Source organism: Sus scrofa, chromosome 18 (assembly GCF_000003025.6).
Source record: "Sus scrofa isolate TJ Tabasco breed Duroc chromosome 18, Sscrofa11.1, whole genome shotgun sequence".
NCBI classification, from domain to species: domain Eukaryota; kingdom Metazoa; phylum Chordata; class Mammalia; order Artiodactyla; family Suidae; genus Sus; species Sus scrofa.
This window is the reverse complement of record NC_010460.4, coordinates 24,720,227-24,747,738: the sequence shown is the minus strand read 5'-3', so window position 1 is coordinate 24,747,738 and position 27,512 is coordinate 24,720,227. Positions and strand designations below refer to the sequence as shown.

The 27,512-nt window shown below is 40.3% G+C and overlaps 1 protein-coding gene across 30 annotated transcripts in view; it reads right to left on the bottom strand.

Annotated features, from left to right (window-relative positions):
- Window positions 1-27,512, bottom strand: part of CADPS2 (calcium dependent secretion activator 2) — a 494,741-nt gene that overhangs the window by 119,549 nt on the left and 347,680 nt on the right. For all 30 annotated transcript variants that reach the window (XM_021078970.1, XM_013985671.2, XM_013985668.2 and 27 more), the window contains 2 exons: window positions 10,256-10,357; window positions 2,368-2,431 (listed from right to left, as the gene is read on the bottom strand). In XM_021078970.1, the coding sequence (XP_020934629.1) occupies window positions 2,368-2,431; window positions 10,256-10,357 (166 nt within the window). The remainder of the gene's footprint in view (window positions 1-2,367; window positions 2,432-10,255; window positions 10,358-27,512) is intronic.

The following is a 27,512-nucleotide window of genomic DNA, read 5'->3' as shown; positions in this document are numbered from 1 at the left end:
ATTTCATTCTCTTTTGATCAGCCTCAGCTTAAGGATTTTATAATCTCAAATTTTTTTCAATCATTCTAGCACTGGTGATCCTTGAGAACATATTTTCATTTTAATCAGGACAGGTTTCCCTTTGAAAACAAACTTTATCACTTAAAAACTTCCCCCTGTCAAATTTTTCACCATTTCTCATAGTAAAAATCTTTTAACCCACTGGTACATACTTGGCACTTTAATTAGAACTGCATATCAGACTATTGCCAGAGAGATCCTTCTGTTTAGAGTAAAAAATATATAAGCATTAACAGGCACTACTATTTTTAATGTGATTATCATTAAAATTTAAGATTAATTTTGTTCTACATACAGAACCATGAATTTTACTATTAGGCTTTCCCATGGTGACTAACTTTCAAATAATACAAAGAGCTGTTAAAATTAGAATATGTATATCTATTACAGAGGTGAGTCCAGGGGTTAAAATCAGGCAACGTTTCATAATATTTAGGAGCCACTTTGTTTGCAGTGAGCAGGGAGGGACTGAATCCTCTTTCCCGGTGAAGTGCAGATAAAGGGCTGGTAAGTGCAAAAACTGAGACACAACCTCTGATGCTTCCTCCCCACATTCTTCCAAGACATCCTAAGTATCAAGAATTCACATGTAGATTTTATTTTATTTTTCTAAGATGTCAGGAAGTATAGAGACATGAAAATGAAGAAATAGCCCCTACCATTTGTCTTTCAACCCAGCAAGAGACATGATTAGTGACTATAACTGGAATAAAGGTCACTGTTCATCCTGCGACCTGTCAGTGCAGGACATGAGGGCACCTCTGCTATTACTAACTCTTCCCTGCTCGGGGGAGGAGGGGAGCTCTGCCATGGAAACCAGCATAGAGGCGCTGCACTGGTACCCAGGATGGGATGCTATTCCAAAATGCAAAGCTGCCTTTAAGGATTTTATCTCACTGATGATACCTTAACGGATAGGATGAAATGAAAAGCCTGAACAGCCTGGGTTACATGCAGCTTTTAATATTATAAAAATTCTAATAAAACAGACAACTGTGACAATAATACTTTATCATACAATTCATGTTAATCAAGGATAAGACAGGAATAGACAGATGAATCCAGGCTGTAATCCAAAGATCTCATTTTAGTCATCAGTTCTAGCCCTCAGCTCCCAAATCCTGAAATCACTGAAGAATGTCTCTCCCTTCTGTTTTTCAGAAGTGTGAATGCACAAGGTATTATCTGGAACTGCTTGGGCAGAGAAATCGACAAGACCAAGTGCTTGAATTCCACAAATCAGGTCCAGAATACCTATTATGAAATATGGAAGATCCCTAGATATTCTTTTTATTTACTTTTAATTTTTTATTATTTATTTGTCCTTTTAGGGCTGCACCCTTGGCATATGGAAGTTCCCAGGCTATGGGGTCGAATTTTGGAGCTGCAGCTGCATGCCTATGCCACAGCAACATGGGATCCGAGCCGCATCTATGATCTACACCACAGCTCACGGCAACACCACCTTAACCCACTGAGCGGGGCCAGGGATTGAACCTGTATCCTCACAGATACTAGTCGGGTTCATTACCATTGAGCCACTATGGGAACTCTGACATTCTTTTTAATGCTGTTAAGAAATAGGACTCGTCCACATTACTGAACCGTTGGTGCCCACCTAAAAAGTGAATAGTTTTATAGACAGATGAAATGATACTTCCTTTTCACACCTCATTTGCCACAAAAACAGCAGTGGAGAATACACTGTCATTAATTAATGACTTTCAGCGTGGATATAAAACTTCATTTGCTATTGACTTTTTGTACATTTCTATAATTTCATGACTTCCACAATCATCAGTTTCTGTTAAGTCATGAATTCATTCAAAGTAACATGCAAAGTGAATGGAAATAAATTCTGAGATAAATTTAGGATAAAAGAAATGATAGGTTTGTGACTTAAATGTTAAACTTGTATACGGATGAGGACTATGACAGACAGAAGTACAGATAAGTCAGGGGGGTAACAAAAGACAACTGTACAGTCCGCAAAACCAGTGATCAGACATAACTGAAATAATGACTATTTCATGCGGGGAAAAGAGGTGGGAAAAATGGAAACTTCCAAAAAGATGCTATAAACTTGGCACAGGATGGCAGTGGTAGACTTCAGAAAGGCTTCTGGGAGGAAACGCAGGCTACAGAAGAATTTGAATGTAGCCAGAAAAGATGAGAAATTGATGAAATGCAACAGACCCAGAAGACACGGCCCTCGTGGAGGAATGGGACCGTCTGCCTAGTTCAATAACTAAAACACACAGCCAACAGGAACACAAACAGTATTTACAAAGTAATGTGCAAACATACCCTTTCAAGTAGTGAAAGTGTAGCTTTCAGCGCACCTTCGGGTCGTCCAAAGGGAAAACAGTATCTTTAAAAAAAAAAAAAAAAAAGTTAAACATTTAATATCCAAGACTGCTAAGTAATTTCCTCTTCTATTACTTGACATTATTGGAGAACAGTAAAAAGTGGTTAAAAGGGCATCAACCCACCTGGGAAAATTTTAGCTGCTGACATGTACCTAGTCCCATGATTTAAATGTCTCAAGCAGTAAAGGTGTACACTGTGATGAAAAAGGTTCTAAAGTTTCGATGATATGTGTCCAAAAATACAGTAATCAAAAAGGGATCTCCAGGGTCTTATAAGTGAAGAGAAACTTAACTTGCATTTCTGAATACTTTCCTGTTTAAGGTGTTATTCGGGCTCTGTGATAAAATGAAACGACTTTGCCCATTTCCTCCTGTATTTCTGCGCGACTGAAGATGGAAACCTCCACCACAGACCCTTTCGGCTTGGCTCCTCCCCTCGCCTCCTCCCCACCCAAACCTTCCGCAGCTCTTTCGCTTTCCTAATGCACATCAACAAGTGGAGGGCAGGTTATATGGGTATTCTGAAATCAGCGTCAGGGCTGGCAGGGGAAGTGGGCTCTACGTGGTGGTGACAAGCTTCCTGCTCTTTACAAGGGGGTCCCTCTTCAGGTCCCCTTTCGCCGTGAGAGAACAGAATGCCAGGGCTCCTTCGACCTGCTGGAGCGCCTCCCTGCTCACTCCACCCCCAGCCCACCTCAAGATCAAGTGCTACAGGCAGCTGGGATGTTGGGGACTGCCATCTGGCTCTGACTTAGACATCTTCAAATGAATAACCTGAAAAGGTCACTTATTTCCGTGTCTTTTACCACCATCCGAGGACTTAGAAGACATATATATTCTAAGACATAATTAACAAGACAATTTTTTTTTTCACACTGTAACTTTAAGAGGTTTAGCTCAAAAATACGTATGTTTTAAGCTCAAGTTTGTTTTACCGGGCCAAATTTTAAAAAGAAAGATTGATTCCTCACAAAGAAGAAGTTAAATTTATATCTGGACTGGGTTTTAGTCTGAGGAAACTTTCATTCACGTCGCATAAATGCAAGTGGCATAGCAATCTAGCCACTCACATTTTTCCTCGGAATACGGTTTACCATTTCCTTTACTATTAAAAATTTCCTTCACTTAATCGGGCCTCCATGCATCCTCCTCTCCTACCCTCCCCAGTGCATAAAATGCCACGGCCAATTTATCCTGATAAGAGTTTTTCCTGTGCAGGGGTGCTTTTCAGAGCATTAGCAAATTTGTAAAGTCGCTTTAATCATTTTGTATACCATAAACCTTAATCCACATTTAAATAAAACACAAATTGGGTCCTTGTAGTCCCCTCCTCCTGCTTAAATCTTTTCAGGGTATTTACATAATCCACCAATTGTCTTTCCTATTGTTTATTTCCATTAACCTGTGGGTGACACATTTTATGAATGGAATGTTACTGATCCCAAGATTACATTTAGCATTTCAGGGCTCTGAGGTCCCACTGGGTATGTTCTGAATTAGCATTAGCTGCCCATGATGTGTAAATAATTCAGCACATTTACAGAGTAAAAGTAATCCTTAATCAATAAAGTACAGAAAATAACTACACAGAAGCTTAATTAATCTTCACAAAACAAGTTTTCAAAGAAGGGGACCATTTTTGTTCTGTCTTTCGGGATAAATATTTTGGGTTTTTACCAATTTGATAGCTGAACAAAGTGGAAAACACTCAATTATCAGATGAAATTCAACCAAGTTTAATACCGAATCTGAATAAATTAAAGTCACCCTGATTTTCACTTTAGTAAATTAATTACAGAGATAAATGAGCCTGAATAGAGCTATCCAATGATTAAACTGTTTAAATTTTAAATTAAGACTTTAAATATGGTATTTTTTTTTATCCAAGTTATATGTGCACATAGTCTAGGAGGGAACTTCTAAGGGGATTTTTATGAAAAACATTGTCCTTCGTGTCAATTCCATCCCATGTCTCATGTAATTTCTCTAGAAAATTTTTTGTAACTTTTAGTACCTAAATGTCTCTAACCTATATGATAATATTTCAAATTCTTGATTTTCCAGTTCTAGATATCATACTAACTTCCTAAAACGGAAGAGAAGTACTTAGCCTTTTTTTTTTTTTTAAATAGATTTAGAGGTGAGACATATAGTGAACTGAACATATTTAAAGGACACAATTTGCTAAGTTTTGACATATGTATACACTTGTGAAACCATCTCTATAATCAATGTATTATATGCATATTCATGACCCCCAAATGTTTCCTCCCCACTTCTGGAGCCCAGTCCCCAGTGATTTACTTTCCGTCATTAAGATTAGTTTGCATATACTATAATATGTAAAAGGAATCGAGCAGTATGAACTCTTTGGGGTCTGATTTCTCTCTCTCAGCATAGTTGTTCTGATAGTCATGCATGCTACTGCAGTGTATCAACGGTTCATTCCTTTTCATTGCTCAGAAGTATTCCCAGACATTTTTTACCCGTTCCTTGTTGACAGTCATCAGACTTGTCGTCATATTTTGGCTATTACGAACAATGCTGGTATGAATATTCACACTAAAGTCTTTGTGTGGACAGATGCTTTTGTTTCTCTTGGGGAAATACCTAAGAGTGGAATAGCTGAGTTATACGTTAGGTGTTTACGTTCTTTGAAACTGCAAACTATTTTTTTTTTTTTCCAGGAGACAACTAGCACATTTATTTTCTAAACTATTCCTATTGATGTAATTTCACACATGCACAAATACTGCCAATAACAGTACAGAGAACTCCTCTGTGCCTTCACTGAGACTCACCAGTTATTTACATTTTATGCTATGAAATCTTTTTTTTTAAATTGGAGTATAGCTGCTTTACAATCTGTTAGTTTCAGGTGTACGGCAAAGTGATTTAGTTATACATATTCATTCCTTTTCAGATACGTTTCCTGTATAGGTTTGTACAGAATATCGAGCGGATTTCCCTGAGCCATATAGTAGGTCCTTGTTGGTTATCTGTTTTATATACAGTGGTGTGTGTATGCTAATAACCACCTCCTAATTTACCCCTTCTCCTAATGTTTCCCTTTTGGTAACTGTAAGTTTGTTTTTAAAATCTGTGAGTCCATTTGTTTTGTAAATAAGTTCATTTGCATTTTTTTTAGATCCTATATATGTGATATGATATTTGTCTTTCTCTGACTTACTTCGCTTAGTATGATAATCTTCAGGTCCACCTATATTGCTTCAAATGGCATTATTTCATTCTTTTTTATGGCTAATATTCCATTGTATGTAGGTACTGCATCTTCTCTATCCATTCCTCTGTGGATGGACATTTAGGTTGCTTCCCTGTCTTGGCTGTTGTAAATGGTGCTGCTATGACCATTGGGGTACATGTATCTTTTTGAATTATAGTTTCGTCTGGGTATATGGCCAGGAGTGAGGTCGCTGGATCATATGGTAGTTCTATTTTTAGTTTTCTGAGGACTCCCCATACTGTTTTTTATAGGGGTTGTACCAACTTACATTCCCACTAACACGTAAGAAGTTTGGCTTTTCTTCACACCCTCTCCAGCATTTATTGTTTGTAAACTTTTTGATGACAGGAGTTCTGACTGGTGTGAGGTGATAGCTCACTGCAGTTTTTATTTGCATTTCTCTAAATATTAGTGATGTTAAACACCTCTTCATGTGCTTTCTGAATGTCTTCTTTGGAGAAATGTCTGTTTAGATTTTCGCCCATTTTTTAATTGGGTTGGTTGTTTTTAGAGGGAAATCATTTAAGTTTTATTGTAGTTGATTAACAATGTGATCATTTCGGCTGCACAATAAAGCGATTCAATTATACACACACATCCCCATCAACAGTGTATCTGCGGATACTCAAGGTCCTTATCAAAAACGATGTTGGCCCTGTATGTCTGTCTGCAGATTCAACCAATCCAAATCGATCTGGCCAGGGATGTGAAATCTAAGGGTAAGAAGGACCAACTGTACTCCTATTTTCTTTCCATTTCCCCCCTCCCCCCGATTCTGGAAGATTTCATTAACCGAACTCTTTCAATAGTATGCATATATTTATGTGTCATTTGCATCAATTTCTAAGAGCTCTTATTTGTTCCCTAGTTTCTTTTTCTTTTTTTAACATCTTATTTTTTAATAGACGCTCCATCTTCTCAAATCTCTCCAAGGATATCAGTAATAGATTCCCGCCACCCCTTCCACCATTTCCCTCTTCCCATGTAATCCAAGTTGCCTTTATATTATTTGTTTGGGCTTTGTCTCCCACAGTAAAGACGTTCCTTAAATATCTGATGATCTTTCCTTGGCCGGCTGATCATTTTCGCAATTAAAAAACTGAGCAGAGGCCATGTGCACTTCAGCGGTACATGGAGACTATGGTCTTTGCTGAAGGGGAACTGAACTGAGCTCTCTCAGTGGGAGTCTTAACTACCCACAGCTTTAGGTCTTCTCTCTGGGGCTAGTCAAGAGTCCCATGGGCAGACACCTGTCACACGCATGGGAGGTCTAAGGCTGCCTGTATGCCTGCCCACCAGCATTTTGGGTGTCAAGCGTGTGGGTTGGAGGGAGAAGGCTGTGACTCTCAGATTTCAGAATGAACATTTATTTAATGCCCGTGTGTCTATGTAATCCTTAACTCCAACTGTGCCAGATGTTTCCTCCCTTCTCCCACCTCTGTCCAGAATTTTACTCTCTCCGGGGAATAAACCTGCAGTGCTCTGCCAGGGAATGGGGTGGGGGGTGGGGGCAGCGGCCCGGCTGCTGAGTTGGAAAAGAGATTTTGGAATCCGAGTGTGTCTTAAGCAGATTTATAACAAATCATCCTTTACTCTTAATTTTCAGAAGGGCTTAAAACTGGCTGTCCCTAAGCGTTTTGCTGAGTGTATGACATAAATCAGATTGTGTCTCTTTTCCCTACTGCCAGATTACGATCCAGTTTTTCATGGGTGGCTAAATCAGGTGCCATCTATCCTTCTGACTTTCAGGCTTTTAATTCATTTTTTCCATTTTTCCCTCTCTTATTCTTGTTGTCCTTATGGATTTATGTCTTTTGAAAAATACTGTTCTTTTACGTTCTGTGAGGAAGCTGAGCCAGACATGCATTCAAACTGCTGTCTTTACCAGAAGTTCCTCATTTATGTTTAATTTAGTTTGCCCCGTTATTTTATGTGTTTTGTGTCTGAATAAAAACCTTTCTATATAAGTGTTATTAATACTCTGGTTACTTCTTTGGTGTGTGTTGATGAGAATTTTATGTTCTTTCTAAATTTTAACATAAGCAGTTTAACGTAAGTGGCTAAAGGAAGATCATTTGGTAGAATCCTTAGGAAAATCTTCATGAACAATTTGAACTTTTTTCTAAATTTCCCTAAATGGATTCCTAGTTTCCTGTTTTATTTTAATCCTATTTCCTTTTACCCAGTTGTCCCATGGATTTAGCAAAAACAAAAGTGGTAAAATTAATACAAACTCTACAAACATCCAAAGGGAATATAAAAGTCGGCCCTAAGTGTCTAGACCAGTTTATTTTAGTTTTTTTTTTTTTGGCCTTTTAGGGCCGCATCAGCGGCATATGGAGGTTCCCAGGCTAGGAGTCAAATCAGAGCTGTAGCCGCTGGCCTACACCACAGCCACAGCAATGCCAGATCAGAGCCACGTCTGTGACCTACACCACAGCTCACAGCAACACCAGATCCTTAACCCACTGAGCGAGGCAGGGATTGAATCTGAGTCCTCATACATGCCAGTCGGGTTTGTTAACCATTGAGCCACAACGGGAACTCCTATTTTAGTTCTTATCTTCAGTACAAAGAGGTAAAAAACTCTGATTCTAGAGAAAAAGAATTCTAGAGTACACGTTGACAAATTATTAAGAGAAATAGAGAAACAAAACTAAGACGGAGGAGACTAAATAGATGATGCAGACAACTGTCATTCCTTGCATCCTACTGCCTCGTTGTGAGCCCTGTGGGGGCCAGGCCTCCCGCTGTGGCTGGCTCTGCCCAGCCCAATTCAATCAGGGTGGTCCCACTGCTTGTCAGTGACTGAGGATCTAGTGTATGGGCTTCCTCTGGCCCTTGGATTTGGTTCAGGGCTGGGCCTACAACATATTTCGGGCAAAAGATACAGGCGAAAATCTCCTAAGGAAACTTTTCATCTTAAGGGAGAATCGCAGAAGAGAGAGCTGCCACTACCTTCCAACTCTGGCACGTAGGGATGTGAGGCCAGGAATTTTGTGGTCTTGCTACCAATCTGGGGAAAACGCCATCCCAAGAAGGAGGGAAGCCCTGTGAGAATCACAAGGAAATGGAGCTCTGGCTACTAAATTCAGCCTGTCCTGAAGGTCACCCTACCTGGGGCCTGCATGTAAGTGAACATAGGCATTTATTTGTTTCAGCCAGTTTGAGGTAGGATTTTGTTACCTGCAGATGAAAGCACTGCTACAAATAACCATGGACACTTGGAGGGTTACTGATGCAGATGCTCAGCTGAATGATGTCTCCACATCAAAAACAGGAAAACCATGTACTGATTTTCACTAAATGACATACACAATAAATTTCAAGATCTCTGCCCAACCTAAAAGACAATATTCCTAACAGCAAATGCAGAGACATCCCCTGCAAATGCAAGAGCCATCTTTGTGTCTCTGTTTTGTTTATAAACTGAAGAAACAAAAAACAAAAATCTTAACTCTAAGTTGAATTCTGTTATGCTCTTGAAAACAGTGTTTCCTAATGTGAATGTATTGGCCTTTGGAGCAGAGTAATTCTCTAGTGTGAGGCAGTCCCACACATCATCTCTAAACCCAGCACCAGACGACTGCCTCCAAGCACAGTTACCAGGACACTTACCTTAAGGCGGTGGGACCAGCCCTGGTTGAGATCACTAATGCAGGGAAACAGATGAATAACACATCCTAGGAGAAGTTCTTCCCTCAGCATCATTTTAAAAATCAGAGCCTAAACGTTTCATATTGCAAACAAGGAAACTGAGGCCCAGTGCAGCCATACACTGTTCACATGGTTAAATAACAGTGACTTCAAACTCTTAAGGGGGAAGAGGAACTAAACTTTTTTTTTTTTCACTAAGTTCATGTGAAATGATTCCAAATCACGTACCTGTAACATGACAGACATGCGGTACGATATAATACCTTTACATGGCAACATTTCACAGGATCTAATGATGAGAGTGAAAGAAAAAGGCAGATTTCTAACTATTAGGGTTTATTAAACTATAATCAGGGAAAAAGGATACTATCAAGATCTTTATCCTTTACCCTGCAAAGGATTCTTAGTATCAATACTATTTTTGAGCAAGAAACCAGTGCTAGATGCAGTGTGGTCCTTGTTCTCATAGCGTGCAAATGAAAGCATAACTAAGGACTTGGGGAGTTTATGTCATTAATTTGTGATCAGTGACTAGGGAACAGTATAGCTGATGAAGACTCAAAGACTTCAGCTTTTCCACTTTCTGCTGGAGTGACTGAGAAAGGCTCCACTGTGAAGGTGGGACTTGATGCAGGGGGAGGAGCAGTCCCCAGGGCTGCGGGAAGAGGCTGTGCAAGGATGAGACAGGCAGAGGTTCAGCGGAATGGACGCTGAAGAGGATGGGGTCTCCCTAACGGGTAGCGGGAAAGGAGGGCGGGCTGAAAGCAGACCGTGGACTGAGCGACGTGGGCCAGACCTCAAGGCCCCGGAAGAGAAGCTACTGATCATTCCTGTGCAGTAGCAGAATGACAGAGTAAATATTTGTCGGGGGTTGGAGGGCTGAGTGAATTAAGAAGGCAAATACTTAAATTTATGGAGGATATACCTGAAATGGCTTATCTGATTCTCCAACAGGGAAGAGAGTCTTTCCTTTATCTCCTCAAACCTCTCTTTTTCTTCCATTGAGACGGTTCCAATCCCATCAGGCCTAAAAAAAAAAAAAAAGAGAGACAACCAGTAATTTGTAGTGACAGAACATTGACTGTTACGTATTTTGTATCTTTCTATTTCCCTGAAAAATCCAAATAATTAAGACAAATGTGTATCAGACCACAGTGTACACATTACTTTGTGTCCACAGTGGAAATTTATTGGAGATATTTGTAGCCATTTGCTTCATATTTTGGCCTGGGATGAATGGAACAGAATTATTCTCTTTAGACAGCCTTCAAGGTAAAGGATTACAATAAATATTTTTCAGATCTACAGAAAACAATGACTAGTCCTTGAGAAGAGCAGTGAAAAGAGTTTTATACAGTGATACCAAACATCTGACCAATTAAGTGCTCTGAATGGAAATACATATATATATATATATATATATATATAAAATAGACTGAACGCAAGCTAAATGTCAGACCTGCTTCGCTTCCAAATAAAAATTAAGCTAATGTGAAATTCGAGATTTAATTTTTTTTAATTTAAAATTTCTGCCCATACCTGTGGCATTTGAAAGTTCCCGGCTGATTGTGAGCCACAGCTGTGGCAATGCTGAATCCTTTACCCCACTGTGCCGGCCCAGCATTGAGCCTGCACCTCTGCAGCGACTGGAGCTCTGGAGTCAGATTCTTAACCCACTGTGCCACAGCAAGAACTTCTTGAGATTTTGTTTTAGATGTTATAAGGAACAGAAATTTTGGATTCATGGAGGGCTTTACTGTTCTATTTTTTATTTACATATAAATCAAATATAAAAATATGAATAAAAACATATAGAAAAGAAAGGCCAACTATGTTTCAAGACTTTTGTGCCTAACCAAATATGCCTATAAACAAAGGCAAATTTTCAGCAGGATTTTTAAAAGTAGCAACAAAGACTGAACAGAAACCTTCTTTTAGTAAGACTAGGATTGAAAATATAAAATCTAATAGCAGGGATTCAGAATTTATTCTGTATCAATTTAAATATCTGCTAGTATAGCAATCATCTAAATTTCTGAGTATAGGAATTTTAACTGTCTGTTAAAACAGAAGAAAAGATATATTAATCTCATATTCACTTTAAATATATATTTCAACAAAATGAATCTTTTGCATTTCTTAATACTAATCATTTCTTCCCTATTATTTTTCTAAAAATTATATTCCAGTTTCCAAAGACATTTGAACCTACTAATTTTCAATGTTTATGTATAAAACAGGTAGAATTGAGGATTATGAAAAATGGATATTTACATTTCTCAATAAGATTTTTATTTGCTGTTCTGTTTTTTAGACATCTATAAAGTGTGTGTGTGTTTTTTTTTTTTTTTTTTTTTGTCTTTTTGCCGTTTCTTGGGCTGCTTCCGCAGCATATGGAGGTTCCCAGGCTAGGGGTCGAATCGGAGCTGTAGCCACCGGCCTACGCCAGAGCCACAGCAACGCGGGATCCGAGCCGCGTCTGCGACCTACACCACAGCTCACGGCAATGCCGGATCCTTAACCCACTGAGCAAGGCCAGGGATCGAACCCACAACCTCATGGTTCTTAGTCAGATTCGTTAACCACTGCGCCACGATGGGAACTCCGTGTGTTTTTGATGCTTATAAACTACACAATTAGAATAAAGGCAACAAATTTTAAAGTTATACCTGAATCATACTGTCATAAAGACCTTTTATTCATGACAAAGCATCATTTTTTTCCCATAAAAAGCATCACTGAAATCTGATAATTTTTTTCTAATATAGAATATTATTTTAGAAAATGGCATGGTGCTTGAATTTATGCTTTGAAAATATTATTATACTTTTATACTTCACTCTAATCCACCAAAATGCTGTTGGAATGTTAAAGAAAAACAAATGGCAAAATATTGGTCTTTGAAATATTATCTTTTAGGAAGGAAAAAAAGATTTTAAGTCATAAGCTAACCCTAATGTTTTGTAATAACTTGATGGTGGATTTTTTTCACATATTACTTCAAAGTCAATTTCTACACAGCAAATAATAGCACAAAACCCAGACAGTAACCTAAGAATAACTGTTGCCAGTGATCACAAAAGTTGGAGAGCTCTATATCGTATTAGCGTGGGAAACTGTGGGCATTCAGACAAAAACTCTAACTACATACTGTTATTACAATGAAAGCATAAAACCCCACAGCACAAGGTTGTAGGTGGTTATTTCACAAAACACTCCCATACAGACCTGATGAAAAAGAGCAAAGAACTCGTCTTTATTGTTCCGACGACTGACCCAGTCCTTTTGCCTTGCTCTCTGATGGATGCATGTACTTAAATCTGAGCGGATTTTACTATTTGTTTCAACTGTCAAAGGAGACTGTCACCCACAGTGATAGAGTATGTCGTCCTGTCATATTAAACTTCACGGGGGCACGTTGCCCACCTGATGGAACGCAGCCAGGGGTTCAGTGGATAAAGAGAAAAGTCAGTCAGGGGAATGGCACGCGTGTCACCTTCACTAAGATACAGATGGTTATACACGGTGAAGGGCCATCACTTTACTGAGCTTATTGTTAAATGAGGGACACATCTGACACGTTAAACACATTTTATAGTTTGGACCTACCCTTAGTCACATGTCCTTATTTTAATGTGTACACTGGACTATGCTCTATATATCAGGTATATGAAGTGGCCTTCTCTATCTAAATGATTGGAAATAAATAGCAACTTTACTTCAGCCAAGCCTAAAAGGCACAGTCCTTCTAAAATTATCCTTCCCAGGGAATACAAATACTTCCTGTGTTGTTAATATTTTCCTGTCACAGTCATTATGAAAGCAAACATAATAGGAGTTCCCGTCGTGGCTCAGTGGTTAACTAATCTGACTAGGAACCATGAGGTTGTGGGTTCGATCCTTGGCCTTACTCAGTGGGTTAAGGATCCGGTGTTGCCATAAGCTGTGGTGTGGGTCGCAGACGCGGCTTGGATCCTGTGTTGCTCTGGCTCTGGTGTAGGCTGGCGGCTACAGCTCCGATTTGACCCCTAGCCTGGGAACCTCCACGCGCCATGGGAGCGGCCCTAGAAATGGTAAAAAGACAAAAAAAAAAAAAAAAAAAAAAAAAAAAAAAAAAAAAAGACAAAAAAAAGAAAGCAAACAACAATTATCAATGACAAAAATTTTAAATGTGCCTGATACTGTGCTGTTTTATATGTATAACAACATAAGGTGCTCACAGCAGTCTTTTCTCTAGTCCCCAAGAAAGGAGGTTGTTGAGGCTCAGGGAGGTGAGGTGACTTCACCAAGGTCACCCAGCTTGTAGGAACAGGAGCCTGGCCTTGAAGCTAGGTCTCCTGTGTTCCAAATCCAGGGCTCTTACTGCCCATGCCTTATTGTCTTTCATCTATGTTTTAACAAAAATAAACAGCAATTAAAAAACTCTATTTAGAAAATGAAGCTATAAATGAGAAGCTATAATGGTGGAACTATTTTAAATGCATTTATTTATATCCGACATGTTCTGTATTATGTGTATACAGCAGAGAGTTTAAGTATCAATACAGTTTAAAATACCTACCACTGAATCAGTGATTTCCTTAAAAAAAATCTTAACAAATGTTCTTTCATACATTACAACATAGGTACTTGCAGAAACCTTGAGAGAGAAGTTAAACCAGTTATAGTTTATGAACAAGTACCTAGTAGACTCAGGGGAACAAAGATTTAAAATAGGACAGCTGGGAGTTCCCTCTGTGGTGCAATGGGTTAAGATGACTGCAGGCGCTTGGGTCTCTGTGGAGGTGTGGGTTCGATCCCTGGCCTGGTGCAGGGGGTTAAAGGGTCTAGTGTTGCTGCAGCAGAGTTTGCAGCTGTGGCTTGGATTCAATCCCTGGTGGAGGAACTTCCATATGCTGTGCGTGCAGCCATAAAAAATAAAAGTTTTACAAGTTCAGTTTATAAGTTAATTTGTCAGCTGTATATTTAAAACATGTCCAGAACTTGACCCCCCCGCCAGCTACCTCTGTTCTCTCCTGATTCTGGTCATTATCAGCTCTCCCCCACGCATGGCTGTAACCAACTTGGTCTCTCTCTCCCCGTCTTTTGTCAGAGCAGTGGCTACACACTACTGTGGGCATTTGAAAGCATGAGTCATGTGCCTGTAGCAGGAACACTCACGGTAAAAGCCCAAGGCCATGCCGATCTCCTCCACGCCCTCACTCCAGGGCAAGGCCCTCCACTCCAGGTTGGCAGGCCTCCTAGCTAGTCCTCCCATGTGCTGCTTCAGGCCTTTGCATGTGCAGCTTCCACTGCCCAGAAGCCTTTCCCTAGGCACATGCACGGCTTGCTCACTCCCTTCCCTCCCAGCTCTACCGACATGACTCAGGGTGAGCAAGGTTATTTCTAACCAGTGATGTAAGAGTGTACATTTCCACAGGCCTCCTTATTGCTTGCCATTGTATACATTGCTGTCATCCAACATGTGATATATTCATTTATTAGCTCCCTTATGCTATACTCCTCGTGCTTGGGATGGTAGCTAGCATATAGTTAATGTTCAATACATAAATGCTAAGAAATGAATGAATGCTATATAAACTACAAAATATCATTCTTACATAAGAATTTATGAATTAGTAATACCACCGATATTATCATTTTTGTTACTTATGGGTATTTGGAATGTTTTTATTATATAGCTGTAGGTAAAACAGGAAAAGTTTTGAAAAGCAAACAGGAGCAGGAATTATTAAGAATTCTGGGTAAAAAGATCTCTAACAAAAGTTAGCATGTATTTATACCCAGCAGAAAAATTTCAGTGTTTAGGGTTTTGGTCTTTTTAGAGCCGTATCTGCAGCATATGGAGGTTCCCAGGCTAGGGGTTGAAGTGAAGCTGCAGCGGCTGGCCTACGCCACAGCTGCAGCAATGGGAGATCTGAGCTGCGTCTGCGACCTACACCACAGCTCAGGGTAGCCCAGGATCCTTAACCCCTGAGCGAGGCCAGGGATAGAACTCGTGCCCTCACGGATGCTAGTTGGGTTCATTACCGCTGCTCCACATGGGGACTCCAGCTGCCACTTTAATTACTATTGACATGAACTGCTTTAAGTCTCAAGAACAGAATTCTTTTACTGAGCTAATAAAAGTAAAAATGATCATGCCTCTTTGACATTGCCAAAAACATGATGTTAAAATATGGTCATTTAGAATGCTGAAAGACCAGTTTTTTGATTTGAATGTTAACTGGGCCTTAACTCTATGCCTAATAATATTAAAGGGGTTCCCATGAGAAGGAAACATATGCTGATACCAAGAGTGAATATTTTCATTTTTTTCCTGAGGCCTGTAGTTATTGAACTCACATGATTTTAATAAAAATGGTGTTCTCTGAAATAATTTTAAGATAGGAACAAATTATAAAGCACAGTTCAATAGTAGATACACTTCTTTTAATTACAGATGACTGTCAAACTAGCTATGGCACAGAACTTCCTTCTGGTATTACATAAAAAGCAACTGAATGGCACATACAACTGTGTCTATGTTATACTTGAAAAATTCTAAAAAAAACCAGAATCATACAACAGAACTTTCTGTCACTGATTCTCATCTAATAGACTGATCTTACATCTGCCACCTTTTCTGAAAGGTAGATTCACCCAAAACATAGTTCCTATACCTATTAAGGCCTGTACAAGTTAATTTGACTCAATTTCTCCATAAACTAAGGGATTGTATAATTTGTGCTACTCATCAACCTGGCAGGTTAAGCGTTTTAAAAGCAAACAGAATCCTTTCTATACGTTTGACACCTTGTCATGATGACCCATTTCTTCCGTAACAAGAACATAAGCTCTAAAAAACCAAACCAAAACAAAACAAACAAAAAAAGCCCAAACCTGTTCTGGAAAGACAACTCCAGAACAAGAGGGATCCACACTATCACCCATTGATTTTCTATGATCTCTGGTGGCTTTGGGGGTAGTTCAAATAATACATTAGTTTCTATAAAGGGGACGGATGATTACACTGTTATTTCAAGAAAGACCTGAGAGGAGGAAAAGAGTGAATGCCCTGGATTGCCGAGTCAGCTGTGTGAACACCAGGGAGAATACCAACGAAGGGATCTGCCTAAAGGTTCAGATAAAGGCTACCCTGGTTGCCCGCCCAGACTGGGCCATACCCAGTTCCCACGTTCTGCAGTCCTTACTTTTTCCCCCAGTGTAATGCATACCAACGGCCTATAAGACCAACACAGACTAATTCCGGCATGTTTATTACCCATGTCATCTGGGTGAATTTGAGTCAAGGACGGTCTACTGGCGGTCAACATATTTATGACCTCCAACCAAAAGGGTGAAACAGCCCATGTATTTTTTTTTTTTTTTTAAACAACACAAATCATGAGACCTGGTTGGAAGTTCACAGTGCAACCATGAAGTCTGAGAAAGCTGATAGTAAAGAAGTCTGTTTACATTTGTTTTAATTTAATAGCACATTCCAGAATTACTTATTCATGGTAACGCCCCACAATTTCCACTTAAAAAGCACCACTATTGATGGAGCATTTGTCTTCTTACTCAAAGAAAATGCTAACGTTCTATGGTTTATTTTCTTAATCACGTTTATCAGTGGGACAGCACTTAAATACTTGGAGAGAAATGTGCCCTTTGCTTTATGATCTCTAGGAGTTGGCATATTGCTGAGGAGGCCTGTGGGAAGACATACAGCAGGCGTTCACACTGCGTGGAAAAGTCTGGTAAACCGATGAGAGAGATTTCCTTTACCCCACACTCTCCCTCCCTCCCCAACTTCTCAGCTAAGTTAGCTTGTCCCGGCTGTTTGGTGGTTTGTGGTAAAAGATGTTTTGCAAGCAAGAGTGGGCAGATGCCAAAGTTCGTGGTGCTTTTGAGTTCCTTATAGGCTTCTTTTCACCTGCCCTCTCTGATGAGGAATGTACGATATCTTAGCCTCCTCCAGAGAGAGTGAGAAGGGGAGAGACACCTAGAGGGTGGTATTTCTGAATTGTCAATTCTGCCTGCAGCACAGCAGGTAAAAGTCACTTTGCACTTCGTGTATTTCCCACCAATATCCATTTGTGAACGGAATAAAAAAAGAGGAGGACACAGCACGAGAATAAGAAATGATGGAGGATGAGGGAGAAAACAGTACTCTCTCATTTTTCCTACCTAGACTATAACATCGCCTAGCGTTTCAAACACAATGATGTATCATGCGGATGGTCATATAACACATCATCAGTGTCTTTTACGTCCCTTGAAACATTTAAGTATCCAGAGTGAGAAATTAATTCTATCTCCATACAGTCACTGAAATAGAAGAAATGGATTTTCTATGAGAAAATATCTTGGAAATGAAATTTAAGGATCAAATTTTTCTCTTTTTCTAAACCTTCCTTCCTCCTAAATATTTCCATATTTGAATTTCCTACTGCATTATATTTTTTGGGGGGAGGTTTTCTACAAAAAAAAAAAAGAAAAAAAAAGCGGGAATCTGATACTATGAAGACATGTGATCTTGTGACCTAGTGTTTGTGGTAAAATAGTGATGGACAGACAGGTCAAGGACAGCTATCGAGGTGTGTCATAACTGCCCTCTGGAACCCAACTAAAATCACTGCTGCGCACAATTCTAGAATTCAAGACAAATAAAATACCAAAAGGATTTTAAAATAGACAGAATTAAGGTTGACAGTGTTCTCTGGTATAAGTGCCAACTCTGCCTAATACTAAATATTACTTAAGATAACTTTTTTTTTATTATTAAAGGGCCACATACACAATGCTTGGGAGGAGAATTCACAAAAACACAAAGGCAATTTTCTTAAATGCCTCGATCAGAAATAACTGGTAATAACATCTTGTAAATACCATTCTGCTTTCTATACATCTCTACATATATTACGCATTCTGATTTATAATTATGATTCTTTTAATGAAGCATAAACATTTTCTCACATCATTTAAAAATTCTAATATATGCTCTTTAATGGAAGTATATTTCATTATACAGATGTACTATAATTAATCCGATATTCCATTAGTAGAAATTTAGACTTTTCCCATTTTTTTCCCTACCATAAATACTGCTGTAAGAACTAATCTTACATATTTTTAATCTTCCTCTGATTGTTTCCTTGGGATAAATTCCTAAAAATACATTGTTAGGGGATGTTCCCATTGTGGCTCAGTTGTCATGAGCCTGGCTAGTATGCATAAGGACTCAGGTTCAAACCCTGTTCCTTCTCAGTGGGTTAAGGATCTGGCGACACTATGAGCTGTGGTAGAAGCTGCAGACATGGCTCGGATCCTGTGTTGCTGAGGCTGTGGCTGTGGCTGGCAGCTATAGCTTCAATTCAATCCCTAGCCTAGGAACTTCCATATGCTGCACTTGTGGCCCTAAAAAATAAAAAATAAAAAGCACATCATTAGGTTAAATGATGCTATGGACTGAAATGTGTTTCCCTAAAACTCATACGATGAAGTCCGAACACCCAGTATTACTGTATTTGGAGACAAGGCTTTTGAGAAATAATTAGAGTTGAATGAGGTCATAGGGCTGGGGCACCAATCTAATAGGATTGGTGGCTTTATCAGAAGAGGAAGATTGCGATCTTTCTCTTTTCTTAAGAACAAAGAGAGGAGGCAGCCACCTACAAACCAGGATGAGGGTCCTCCCCAAAACCCAACAACACTGACACCCTGAACTCAGGCCGATGGTGTCCAAAACTATTTAAGCCATTTGCTGTTGAAGCCATCCAGTGCACAGCATTTTGTCATGACAGCCTAAGCTACGACAAATAAGATAGTATTTTCAGGCATTTGACACATATTGCAAAAACCGCTTCTTAAGAAAGCACTTACCAATTTAGACTCTGACCCACAGGGCATGAAATTATTCCTCTCCCTCTGACCTGACCAACTGGGGTCTTTATCGTTTGTTATGATCATTTTCAATTTTATACAGAAAAAGGGTATTTCATTGTCTTAATTTATTAATTGCGATGCTGTAAAATGACACCACCTTTCAGGTTACACGGAGTCTTTCTACAGGCCGTAAAACGCACTCCATCTGCTCAAGGACATTTCACTGAAGGCTCTATTTATGAAGTGCCCCAGCACAGCACCTGCAAAGTTTGTAAAGGGACAGTCCGGTATCATTCATTTACTTATGCAACAAACATTTACTGAGTACTGGCCAGGTCCTGGGGGTACATTATCAGCACAAAAGAAATAACTCTGGCCCTCAGAGTTTTTTTTTTTTTTTTTTTTTCTATTTCTTTGGGCCGCTCCCGCGGCATATGGAGGTTCCCAGGCTAGGGGTCTAATCGGAGCTGTAGTCCCCGGCCTACACCAGAGCCACAGCAACGCAGGATCCGAGCCGTGTCTGCAACCTACACCACAGCTCACGACAACGCCGGATCGTTAACCCACTGAGCAAGGGCAGGGACCGAACCGCAACCTCATGGTTCCCAGTCGGATTCGTTAACCACTGCGCCACGACGGGAACTCCCCCCTCAGAGTTTATAATAGGGAAAGGCATAAGAAAAAGCAGACAATAAGCATACATTACATTTAAGAAGGGCAAAAGTATAAAAGCTCTGACAGTTTGGATTTGAGGCAAGGATTCCCTTTGGGAATGATAGCTAAGCTGAGAAGTGGTTGATGAGCACAAGTTAATCAAGTGGCCCCTGAAGCACAGCAGTTACGCAGAGGGTGCCAGGCAGCTGTCCTTAGAGATGTCCAAATGTTTTTTTACAAAATGTTAATTTCTATCATGTGACTTCTGCTCCTAGTATAGCAGACTGGCTTGATACTCCAAAAATCTCTCTTCACTACAAAACACCTAAATACTAAATAAACTGTATCAAATATACTATTAAATGCTACACTGTGCTATACTTATAAGAAAGTTAAAAAAAAGAAAAGAAACAAAAAAACAAAAACCCAAAACACAATTCTCCCAAGGGAAGGGAAGTACAAACAAACTAGAAGCTAAACCCAAAGCAGGAATGAATGTGAATGCCAGGACTGTCTTTGGGGCTAATGCTGATTCCAAGGAAGCTCTACCGCTATGTTCCAAGGAATGTACCACAGGATCAGAGACCTAACCTGCATGGGCCAAAAAGCAATGCCAAAATAAAATGGTAGAAATGAGTTTACTTATATTAATACACATGATAACTAGATGGACTAAACTGCTGAAAAAAACAGAAATGTCATATTCTGATCATTAAATCAGTCAGTTTGCTATTTATAAGACACAAGAATACAGAAACGCTAAGAGAATAAACATGTATCAGATAAATACCAAAAGAGGGCTATGCTAATAACCATCTAAATAAACTTTAATGAAAAATACGTTATTAATTATGAAAAGGGTTGCTAAATCACGATAATAATTTCCATTCATCAGGAAGATTTAATACTTTTTAAACTTGAATGTGCTTAATGAACAGCCTCGAAATACACAAAGCAAAAACTGGCAGGAGTAGAGGAAGAAACACCACTGGAGTAGCAGATCTTCACTCATCTTGGACATAAACCCCCTCCATCAAGCAGGTAAGACAGTACTAAGAGTTCAGAAGACCTGAACCACACAACTCCTGCTTGCTTTATCCAGCTACGGAATATACACATTTGAATATGTACATGAAACATTTAACAACTAGCACATAACTGTCCATAAAGAAGTCTCGACTTATGAAGAACCAATATCATAAGATTACATTCTCTAAACACAAAGAAATTAGGTTAGAAATTGATTTTCAAGTAAATAACCAAAAAGGATTCAATTTCCTAGAAATTCTAAAATAACTCTTCATCGAAAAAGAAAATTAGAGTTCCTTTGAGTGAATTTTAACATCTAAACATGACCGATTACGTTAGTTAGCATCATGTCCACAGACAAATCGATCTACTTTTTGTCTTTTTAGGGCTGCCCTCACAGTATACAGAGGTTCCCAGGCTAGGAGTCAAATCAGAGCTATAGCTGCTGGCCTATGCCACAGCCACACAAGATCCGAGCCACATCTGCAACCCACACCACAGCTCATGGCAACGCGGGATCCTTAACCCACTGAGCGAGGCCAGGGATCAAACCCACGTCCTCATGGATGCCAGTCGGGTTCCATAACAGCTGAGCCATGATGGGAACTCCTATACATACCTTTTTGATATTATCTTCCATCATGGTCTATCTCAAGAAGATTCCTGTGCTATACAGTAGGACCTGACTGTTAATCCATCCTAAATGTAGCAGTTTGCATACTCACCCCAAACTCCACTCCCTTCCTACTTCCTCCCCCTCTCCCTTGGCAACCACAGGTCTGTTCTTTATGTCTGTGAGTCTGTTTCTGTTTTGTAGATAGCTTCAGTTATGCCCATCGCTCCTTCTAATGAAAACAATGGCAGATGAACTGACGCATCTACTCAATGGTTTTCTAGTCTCACCTTCCTGCTTCAAATCTGCCTAGTCGGCTGCTATAAGACCACTACCAAAGCTCACCTTTACAAGAGTCCACTCTCCTTACAGAGCAATGCCCCAAAGCTTATTTAACTACCATATGCACATAAAACATCATCACTTGATATGTAAGTGATATTTTATCACTTACAAAATGTTTAGATAATCATAGTTGACCTACTCAGGAACTGTATCAGGTAGGTAGCATTGATATTATCTATAAGAAAGAGATGGGGAAACTGAGGCTCAGACAAGACCAGTTGCTCCACATAAAACAGCTCACAAGTGTTGGAGCCTGGACAGGAAGATGGATGTTCTGACTCCAAGCTCAGTGCCATTTCCAACATACTAAGTCTCTCCCCGCGTTGCTCACTTTGTTTTTGTCTTACCATAAAAATCATGGTTATCTTAAGTCCTGAACTCCAAGTTGGATGGGGGTAGATAGTTTGACTGAGGCAGATTTGGGCTGTTCTATAGTTTCTGAAAAAGTCAAAGCCGATTCCTCAGTGTGTATTTAAAAGGCATTCATTGACAACTGTCCTTTTTACCTCTGCACACGTGGCACACAGGGTAAAATTCATCAGATCAGCCACGCTCTAAGTTTAACCTTGCTGTGCCACTATCCAGTTGCTCCTTTGTCCCAGAAGTAAGTCTTTAGAGTCACAGTGGGTGTGGCATTTATACTCACTTCCTCTAAGTCCTATGTCAAAAGACCAGAGTTAAGAAGTGGTAATGAAAATTCTTGATGAGCCTAATGTGATGCACTGTTGTACGCTTTTACTCAAAAGCGCATCCTTGTCTCCAAGAGGAGAGGTGAGACGGTGCGTGATTTGTGAAGTGACAGGCAAGAGGAAACGCCCTCATCTATCAAGACGGAGGCAGGTGATTCAGTGAGGTGACTGGTGCCCACGAAGGTTGCTTATGACTCTATGAGATGGTCTGGAACTCACGGAACAGAGGAGGACTCTACACATAAACCACAGTCATCTCGTGATCCCTGGCCCTGGTTCTTGAAAGCGAGCCTGGCTGAGTGGCCTCTGTGGGATAGAAAGCAGCTCGAAGAACGCCCTACTGAATCGTGCAAGAGTCAGCGTCTACACTGCTATCTTACATTCAGCAGGGCCAAAAAAGCCACTTTGTGTTTCGGCCTTAGTTTCGCCACCTGCAGCGTGACTCACAAACCTGGCGTGTGTGTGAGCACACACATCATCCTAGAACTCTGCCCCGCAGGCACTGTCTCTTTTCGCCTCCCCGCCACCCCGAGCACACAGACGACGCCGAGCCGCCGCACTCTCCGCGGCGCCGCCCGAGCGGGGCTGGCGCCCAGCAGGAGTGTCTCGGTTTCCGTCCTTGACTCATTTTTCCCTTTCTTCTTTTCTTTTTCTCTCTTCCTCAGTCGTAGTACCAGCCAGACCTCTTCTGTTTAACTCTATTCTTTTATTCCTGAAACACTCAGGGTGCTATTCAGAGATGCTGTGTCTGCACAGAAGGGACACACCTAGAGCACTCCATGCCGTGTGACGGGATGGGCTCCCGCAAACGTTTCCCATCCACACAGCCCTGCTGTCCTTCGCCGCCGGCAGTAACAAAAGGCGGTCTTCTGGTCTTTTGAATTCTTGACAGAGGCAGTTCAGGTAATGAGTAAAACGACTCTTTGAGTGTGTGTCTTGACAGATGGAAAAATGGTCATAAAAAGAGAATACGGCAAACACCATAGAAAAGGCAGACTTGACATTGACAGCATTTTTAACGGAAGTCTGCATAAATATCAGATGCCACAGACATGGAAGAGAGAAGCTTCTTTTCACAAGGGGCACTTGCTAAAACCCAGAATGTTCTATGAACAAGGAAATTCAGAGTATAATTACATACATGCTGAAATATTCCCACTTAGCATGAGGTCTAACAGCTGTAACGACCTAGGTTTCATGTTTTCCTTCCCTCAAAATTCACATTCTTGTGGCTGGCTGACAAAAGGAAAATACGAGAATAATGACCAACCAACAGTGACACATTATTTTATAATTATCCAGTACCTTCGCCTTAGTATTCCCCTTTCCCATATGAGAAGGCCCAGTGCCAGAGAGGTTAGGTGATTTACCCAACATGGATCACATTGCAAATTTCCAAGCCAAGAATCAAGTAGACATCTTTGGCCTCTTGTAATTCTTTCATTGTGAACCGTACGACATTTCTGAATGTCATTATAGGAAACATGACATCTTTTGGGTTATGTTGGATGGAGCATTTCAACAGGAGTTCCCATTGTAGCTCAGTGATAACAAACCTGACTAGTATCCGTGAGGATGCAGGTTCAATCCCTGGCCTCACTCAGTGGGTTAAGGATCCAGCATTGCCGCCAGCTGCAGTGTAGGTCACAGATGCAGCTGGGATCTGGCAATGCTGTGGCTGTGATGTAGGCTGGCAGCTGCAGCTCCTATTCGACCCCTAGGCCTGGGAATTTCCATATGCCACAGGTGCAGCTCTAAAAAAAAAATAATAAATAAATAAAAATTCTACCCTAAACTGAGGTTCAAATTTCCCCAAAACTTACACTCCTTCCTTTCTTTTTCTTAAGCTACATGTGACCTAAATGTTGAATTAGACCCTGACTCCAAATTCTGTTCTTAAACACCACACAGAGAAACCTGAATATGTACGTGTTTTAACCTGGAAAATAGATTTCATGTGTCATATTAAGTATAACATACGCATGGCTATATAAACATACCATCCATCGCACTTCACAGTGCATCATAAGAAGGAAAACAATAGTTTACAGGATGGAAGTAACTATGGCAACCTGTAGATTCAAATCAGGCTGCCTCCCAGGCAGTGGCAGCAGCTCCCAGTTGCCTCAGTAACTTTCCATTAAAATGTGTCTCAAACACATACATTTTAGGGGCATGTTAGCTGAATTTTCCACTTTATATTCTCAATTTAATTGTACCTTTCTGTGTTAAGGACTAGAATAATCTGATCATACAGTGCTCTCTGGGTGTATCTGTTTCCCTGCAACCTTCTTATCTCTCTTGCGCTGTCTAACATTGGGAGGCCTAGATTTTGATAACCTTTGGTCAGGAGGAAATATGATGGAGCCTGGAGAGAGAAGAGACAGCTTTTACTACAACGGTCCCTCACTTTGACTATCAAAGATTGGCCATCCTGGTATCCTAACTGTCCCCTCCTGCTCCTCCGTCACCTTACCTAAACTCACCCAAAGTTTGTGGAGTGCAGAGGGATTAGTTTGGGGTAAAAGAAAAGCGACTACACTCTGTCACCCTCCCCTAATTTCCAAGTAAAGCTGGGTTCTGTAATGAGGAAAAAGCCTGAACAGATTCTGAGATTAGGATCAGTCTTGTTTTATTGTGGGATGAGGAAAGGCAACCGTAGGGACTTGAGCAAGTGCTTCCTCTGTACCTGCAATGTGCGAGGCTCTGTGGTAAGGCATACAGAGGCCAACAGGTGAGCAAGAAGTAGTTTTTGCCTTCAGAATATGATCTAGTGCAGTAGAAGCAGGTGTAGGGATGTGTGTGTGTGTGTGTATGTGTGTATTTAGTAGACAAGTACACATGATAAAAAGTTTATAACTACAGATAAAAGGTTTGTAGCATTTGCTTGCGTTAACACGAGTCTTCAGAGAAATTTTGTGATACTGACCGCTGAAAACTTGGAAAAAGAGAAACCTTTCAGGGAGGGTAAACGGGTTGTCTGGGATAAAGGTTATGTAGAGAAGAACAGCACACTTCCAACTGGGCAGATACAACATGATGATGTTGGGAAAACCCTGACACTCTGGCTTGTAATTTATTTTTATTTTATTAATGAAATGAGAATCATGGAAGGTTTTTTAAAAGGAGTACAGTAGTGGTTCATCTTTAATTTTGAAGGTGATTGCTAATCTGTGGGGAGGAAAAGCAGTAGAGAGATAAATAAAAATAGAAGCATGAAAAAAAATGAAGGCTAGAATTAGGATGGATACAATACAAAAGGTAAAAGAGAGACAAATCCTAGCAATACGGTAAAGACAGAATACTGACACTGGCAAGAAAATGGGGTTGGGGTAAAAGGAAAAAATAAATGAAAAACGAATGGGTCATTATTGGAAGCAATAGTAACACAATAAAGTCATTCGTTCATTCATTCATTCATCAAATATTTACTGAACACTTACTTTGTGCCAGGAGTGTTACTTTTTGTCAGGCACTCTACTAGGAGCTCAAAGAGGTATAGACACTGGTTTCATGAGATGATGGATTTCATTTTAAACATGAAGAGTTTAAAGTGTCAGGAGAACATTCAAGCTGCTGGCTGTAGACAGAGATCTGTAGTTTAGGAGAATAATTGGGTTGGAATTATCTGTATAAAGAGAGGTCACAGTTGAAGTTGTGGAAAGTGGCAAGATCACTGAAGTAGAATTTTTCACTGAAGTAGAAAAACTCTCAGCAAGAAGAGAGAAAGTTCAAGAACAGCAGTGAGAAAAAAATGTTATGCTGTATGCGGGGTCTGGAGAAACAAGAACTATTCGCAAAGAGATGGCCCAAGGTTTCTTTTACAATGATAAAATAAAAAAGAGGAGAGCGGGATAGCTGCGCCAGGGAAGAAGAGCAGCATTTGCAAGAGCACAGGGTCTTGGACAGCCCAGAGGACCAACTTCCCCATGAGAGAAAGGAGGGTGCAGCTGGAGAAGACAACCCACTTCTTGCAGCCTCACCAGCAAGTGAGGAGCTGGGAGCCGAACCGGGGAAATGGAGAGAGGAGTTTGCCTGGGAAGATGAAAAGAACAATGGAAAGGTAGCTTGACAGGATAATAATATCTAAGTGTCAGTGTGAACTATCCCTTTGCATGCTTTCAACCACTCCAAGCCAGGCATTGTTCTAAGTGCGTGATACACATTAAAGCATTTAATCCTTATCACAACTTAAGATTTCTGAAAGAAACTATCTTAGGTCTTACTCACAGGCACGGAAGTAGAGACACAACTAGCCTCAGAAGCTTGCCCTACCACACGTAGGTAGTAAGTATTACCACTCTGTTAGGTCGTGAGGCTAAGTGAAGCTTAGGCTTGTGGGAAGAAAGGAAATATAGAGAGAGGGAGGCGGAATAATGGCTGAAACACGGTAAAAAGGGGATGAGATGAATAAACACGATGACGACGTTTCTAAGATACCCTCACATAAAAGGTTTGTAGTGTTTGCTTGAGTTAGCTCCTTCACGGGAGGAGCCCTAGGTAGCAAAGTTTCCCTGGGACAAGATTAAAGAGGAAGTGACGCAGAAAGATTTTTAAGTTCAGAGGTGCATAGATATGGGGGCCTGCATTAGGTGATTGTTTTTTTTTTTTTTTTTTTTTTGGCCCTTTTGGTAAAGCCAGAGGTGAGCTCAGAGGGCTAAAACGGGACCCTAAAGTGTTCCTAAAGCGTAGGTTAGGGAAGGAACTAGGAGACTCTACGGAAGTCCGTTCTTTTTCTCGCTTTATCCACAGCAGCTTCTTCCCCAGTGGAAAAGCAAGCAGCATCAGGTTTACACAAACATAGCAACAAACCCTACCCAGCCAAACATATGCATTACAACAGAAACAGAGAGGACCCTTGAGCTGTGTGAACCCTAGTACCAGGTGGGACATAAGAACTAAAAGGCAACTTTTAATCTCATATTCTGTTTCGAGAGGCTTTGATGGCAAAAAGAAACATAAAGTGCAGCCCACCTAAATCA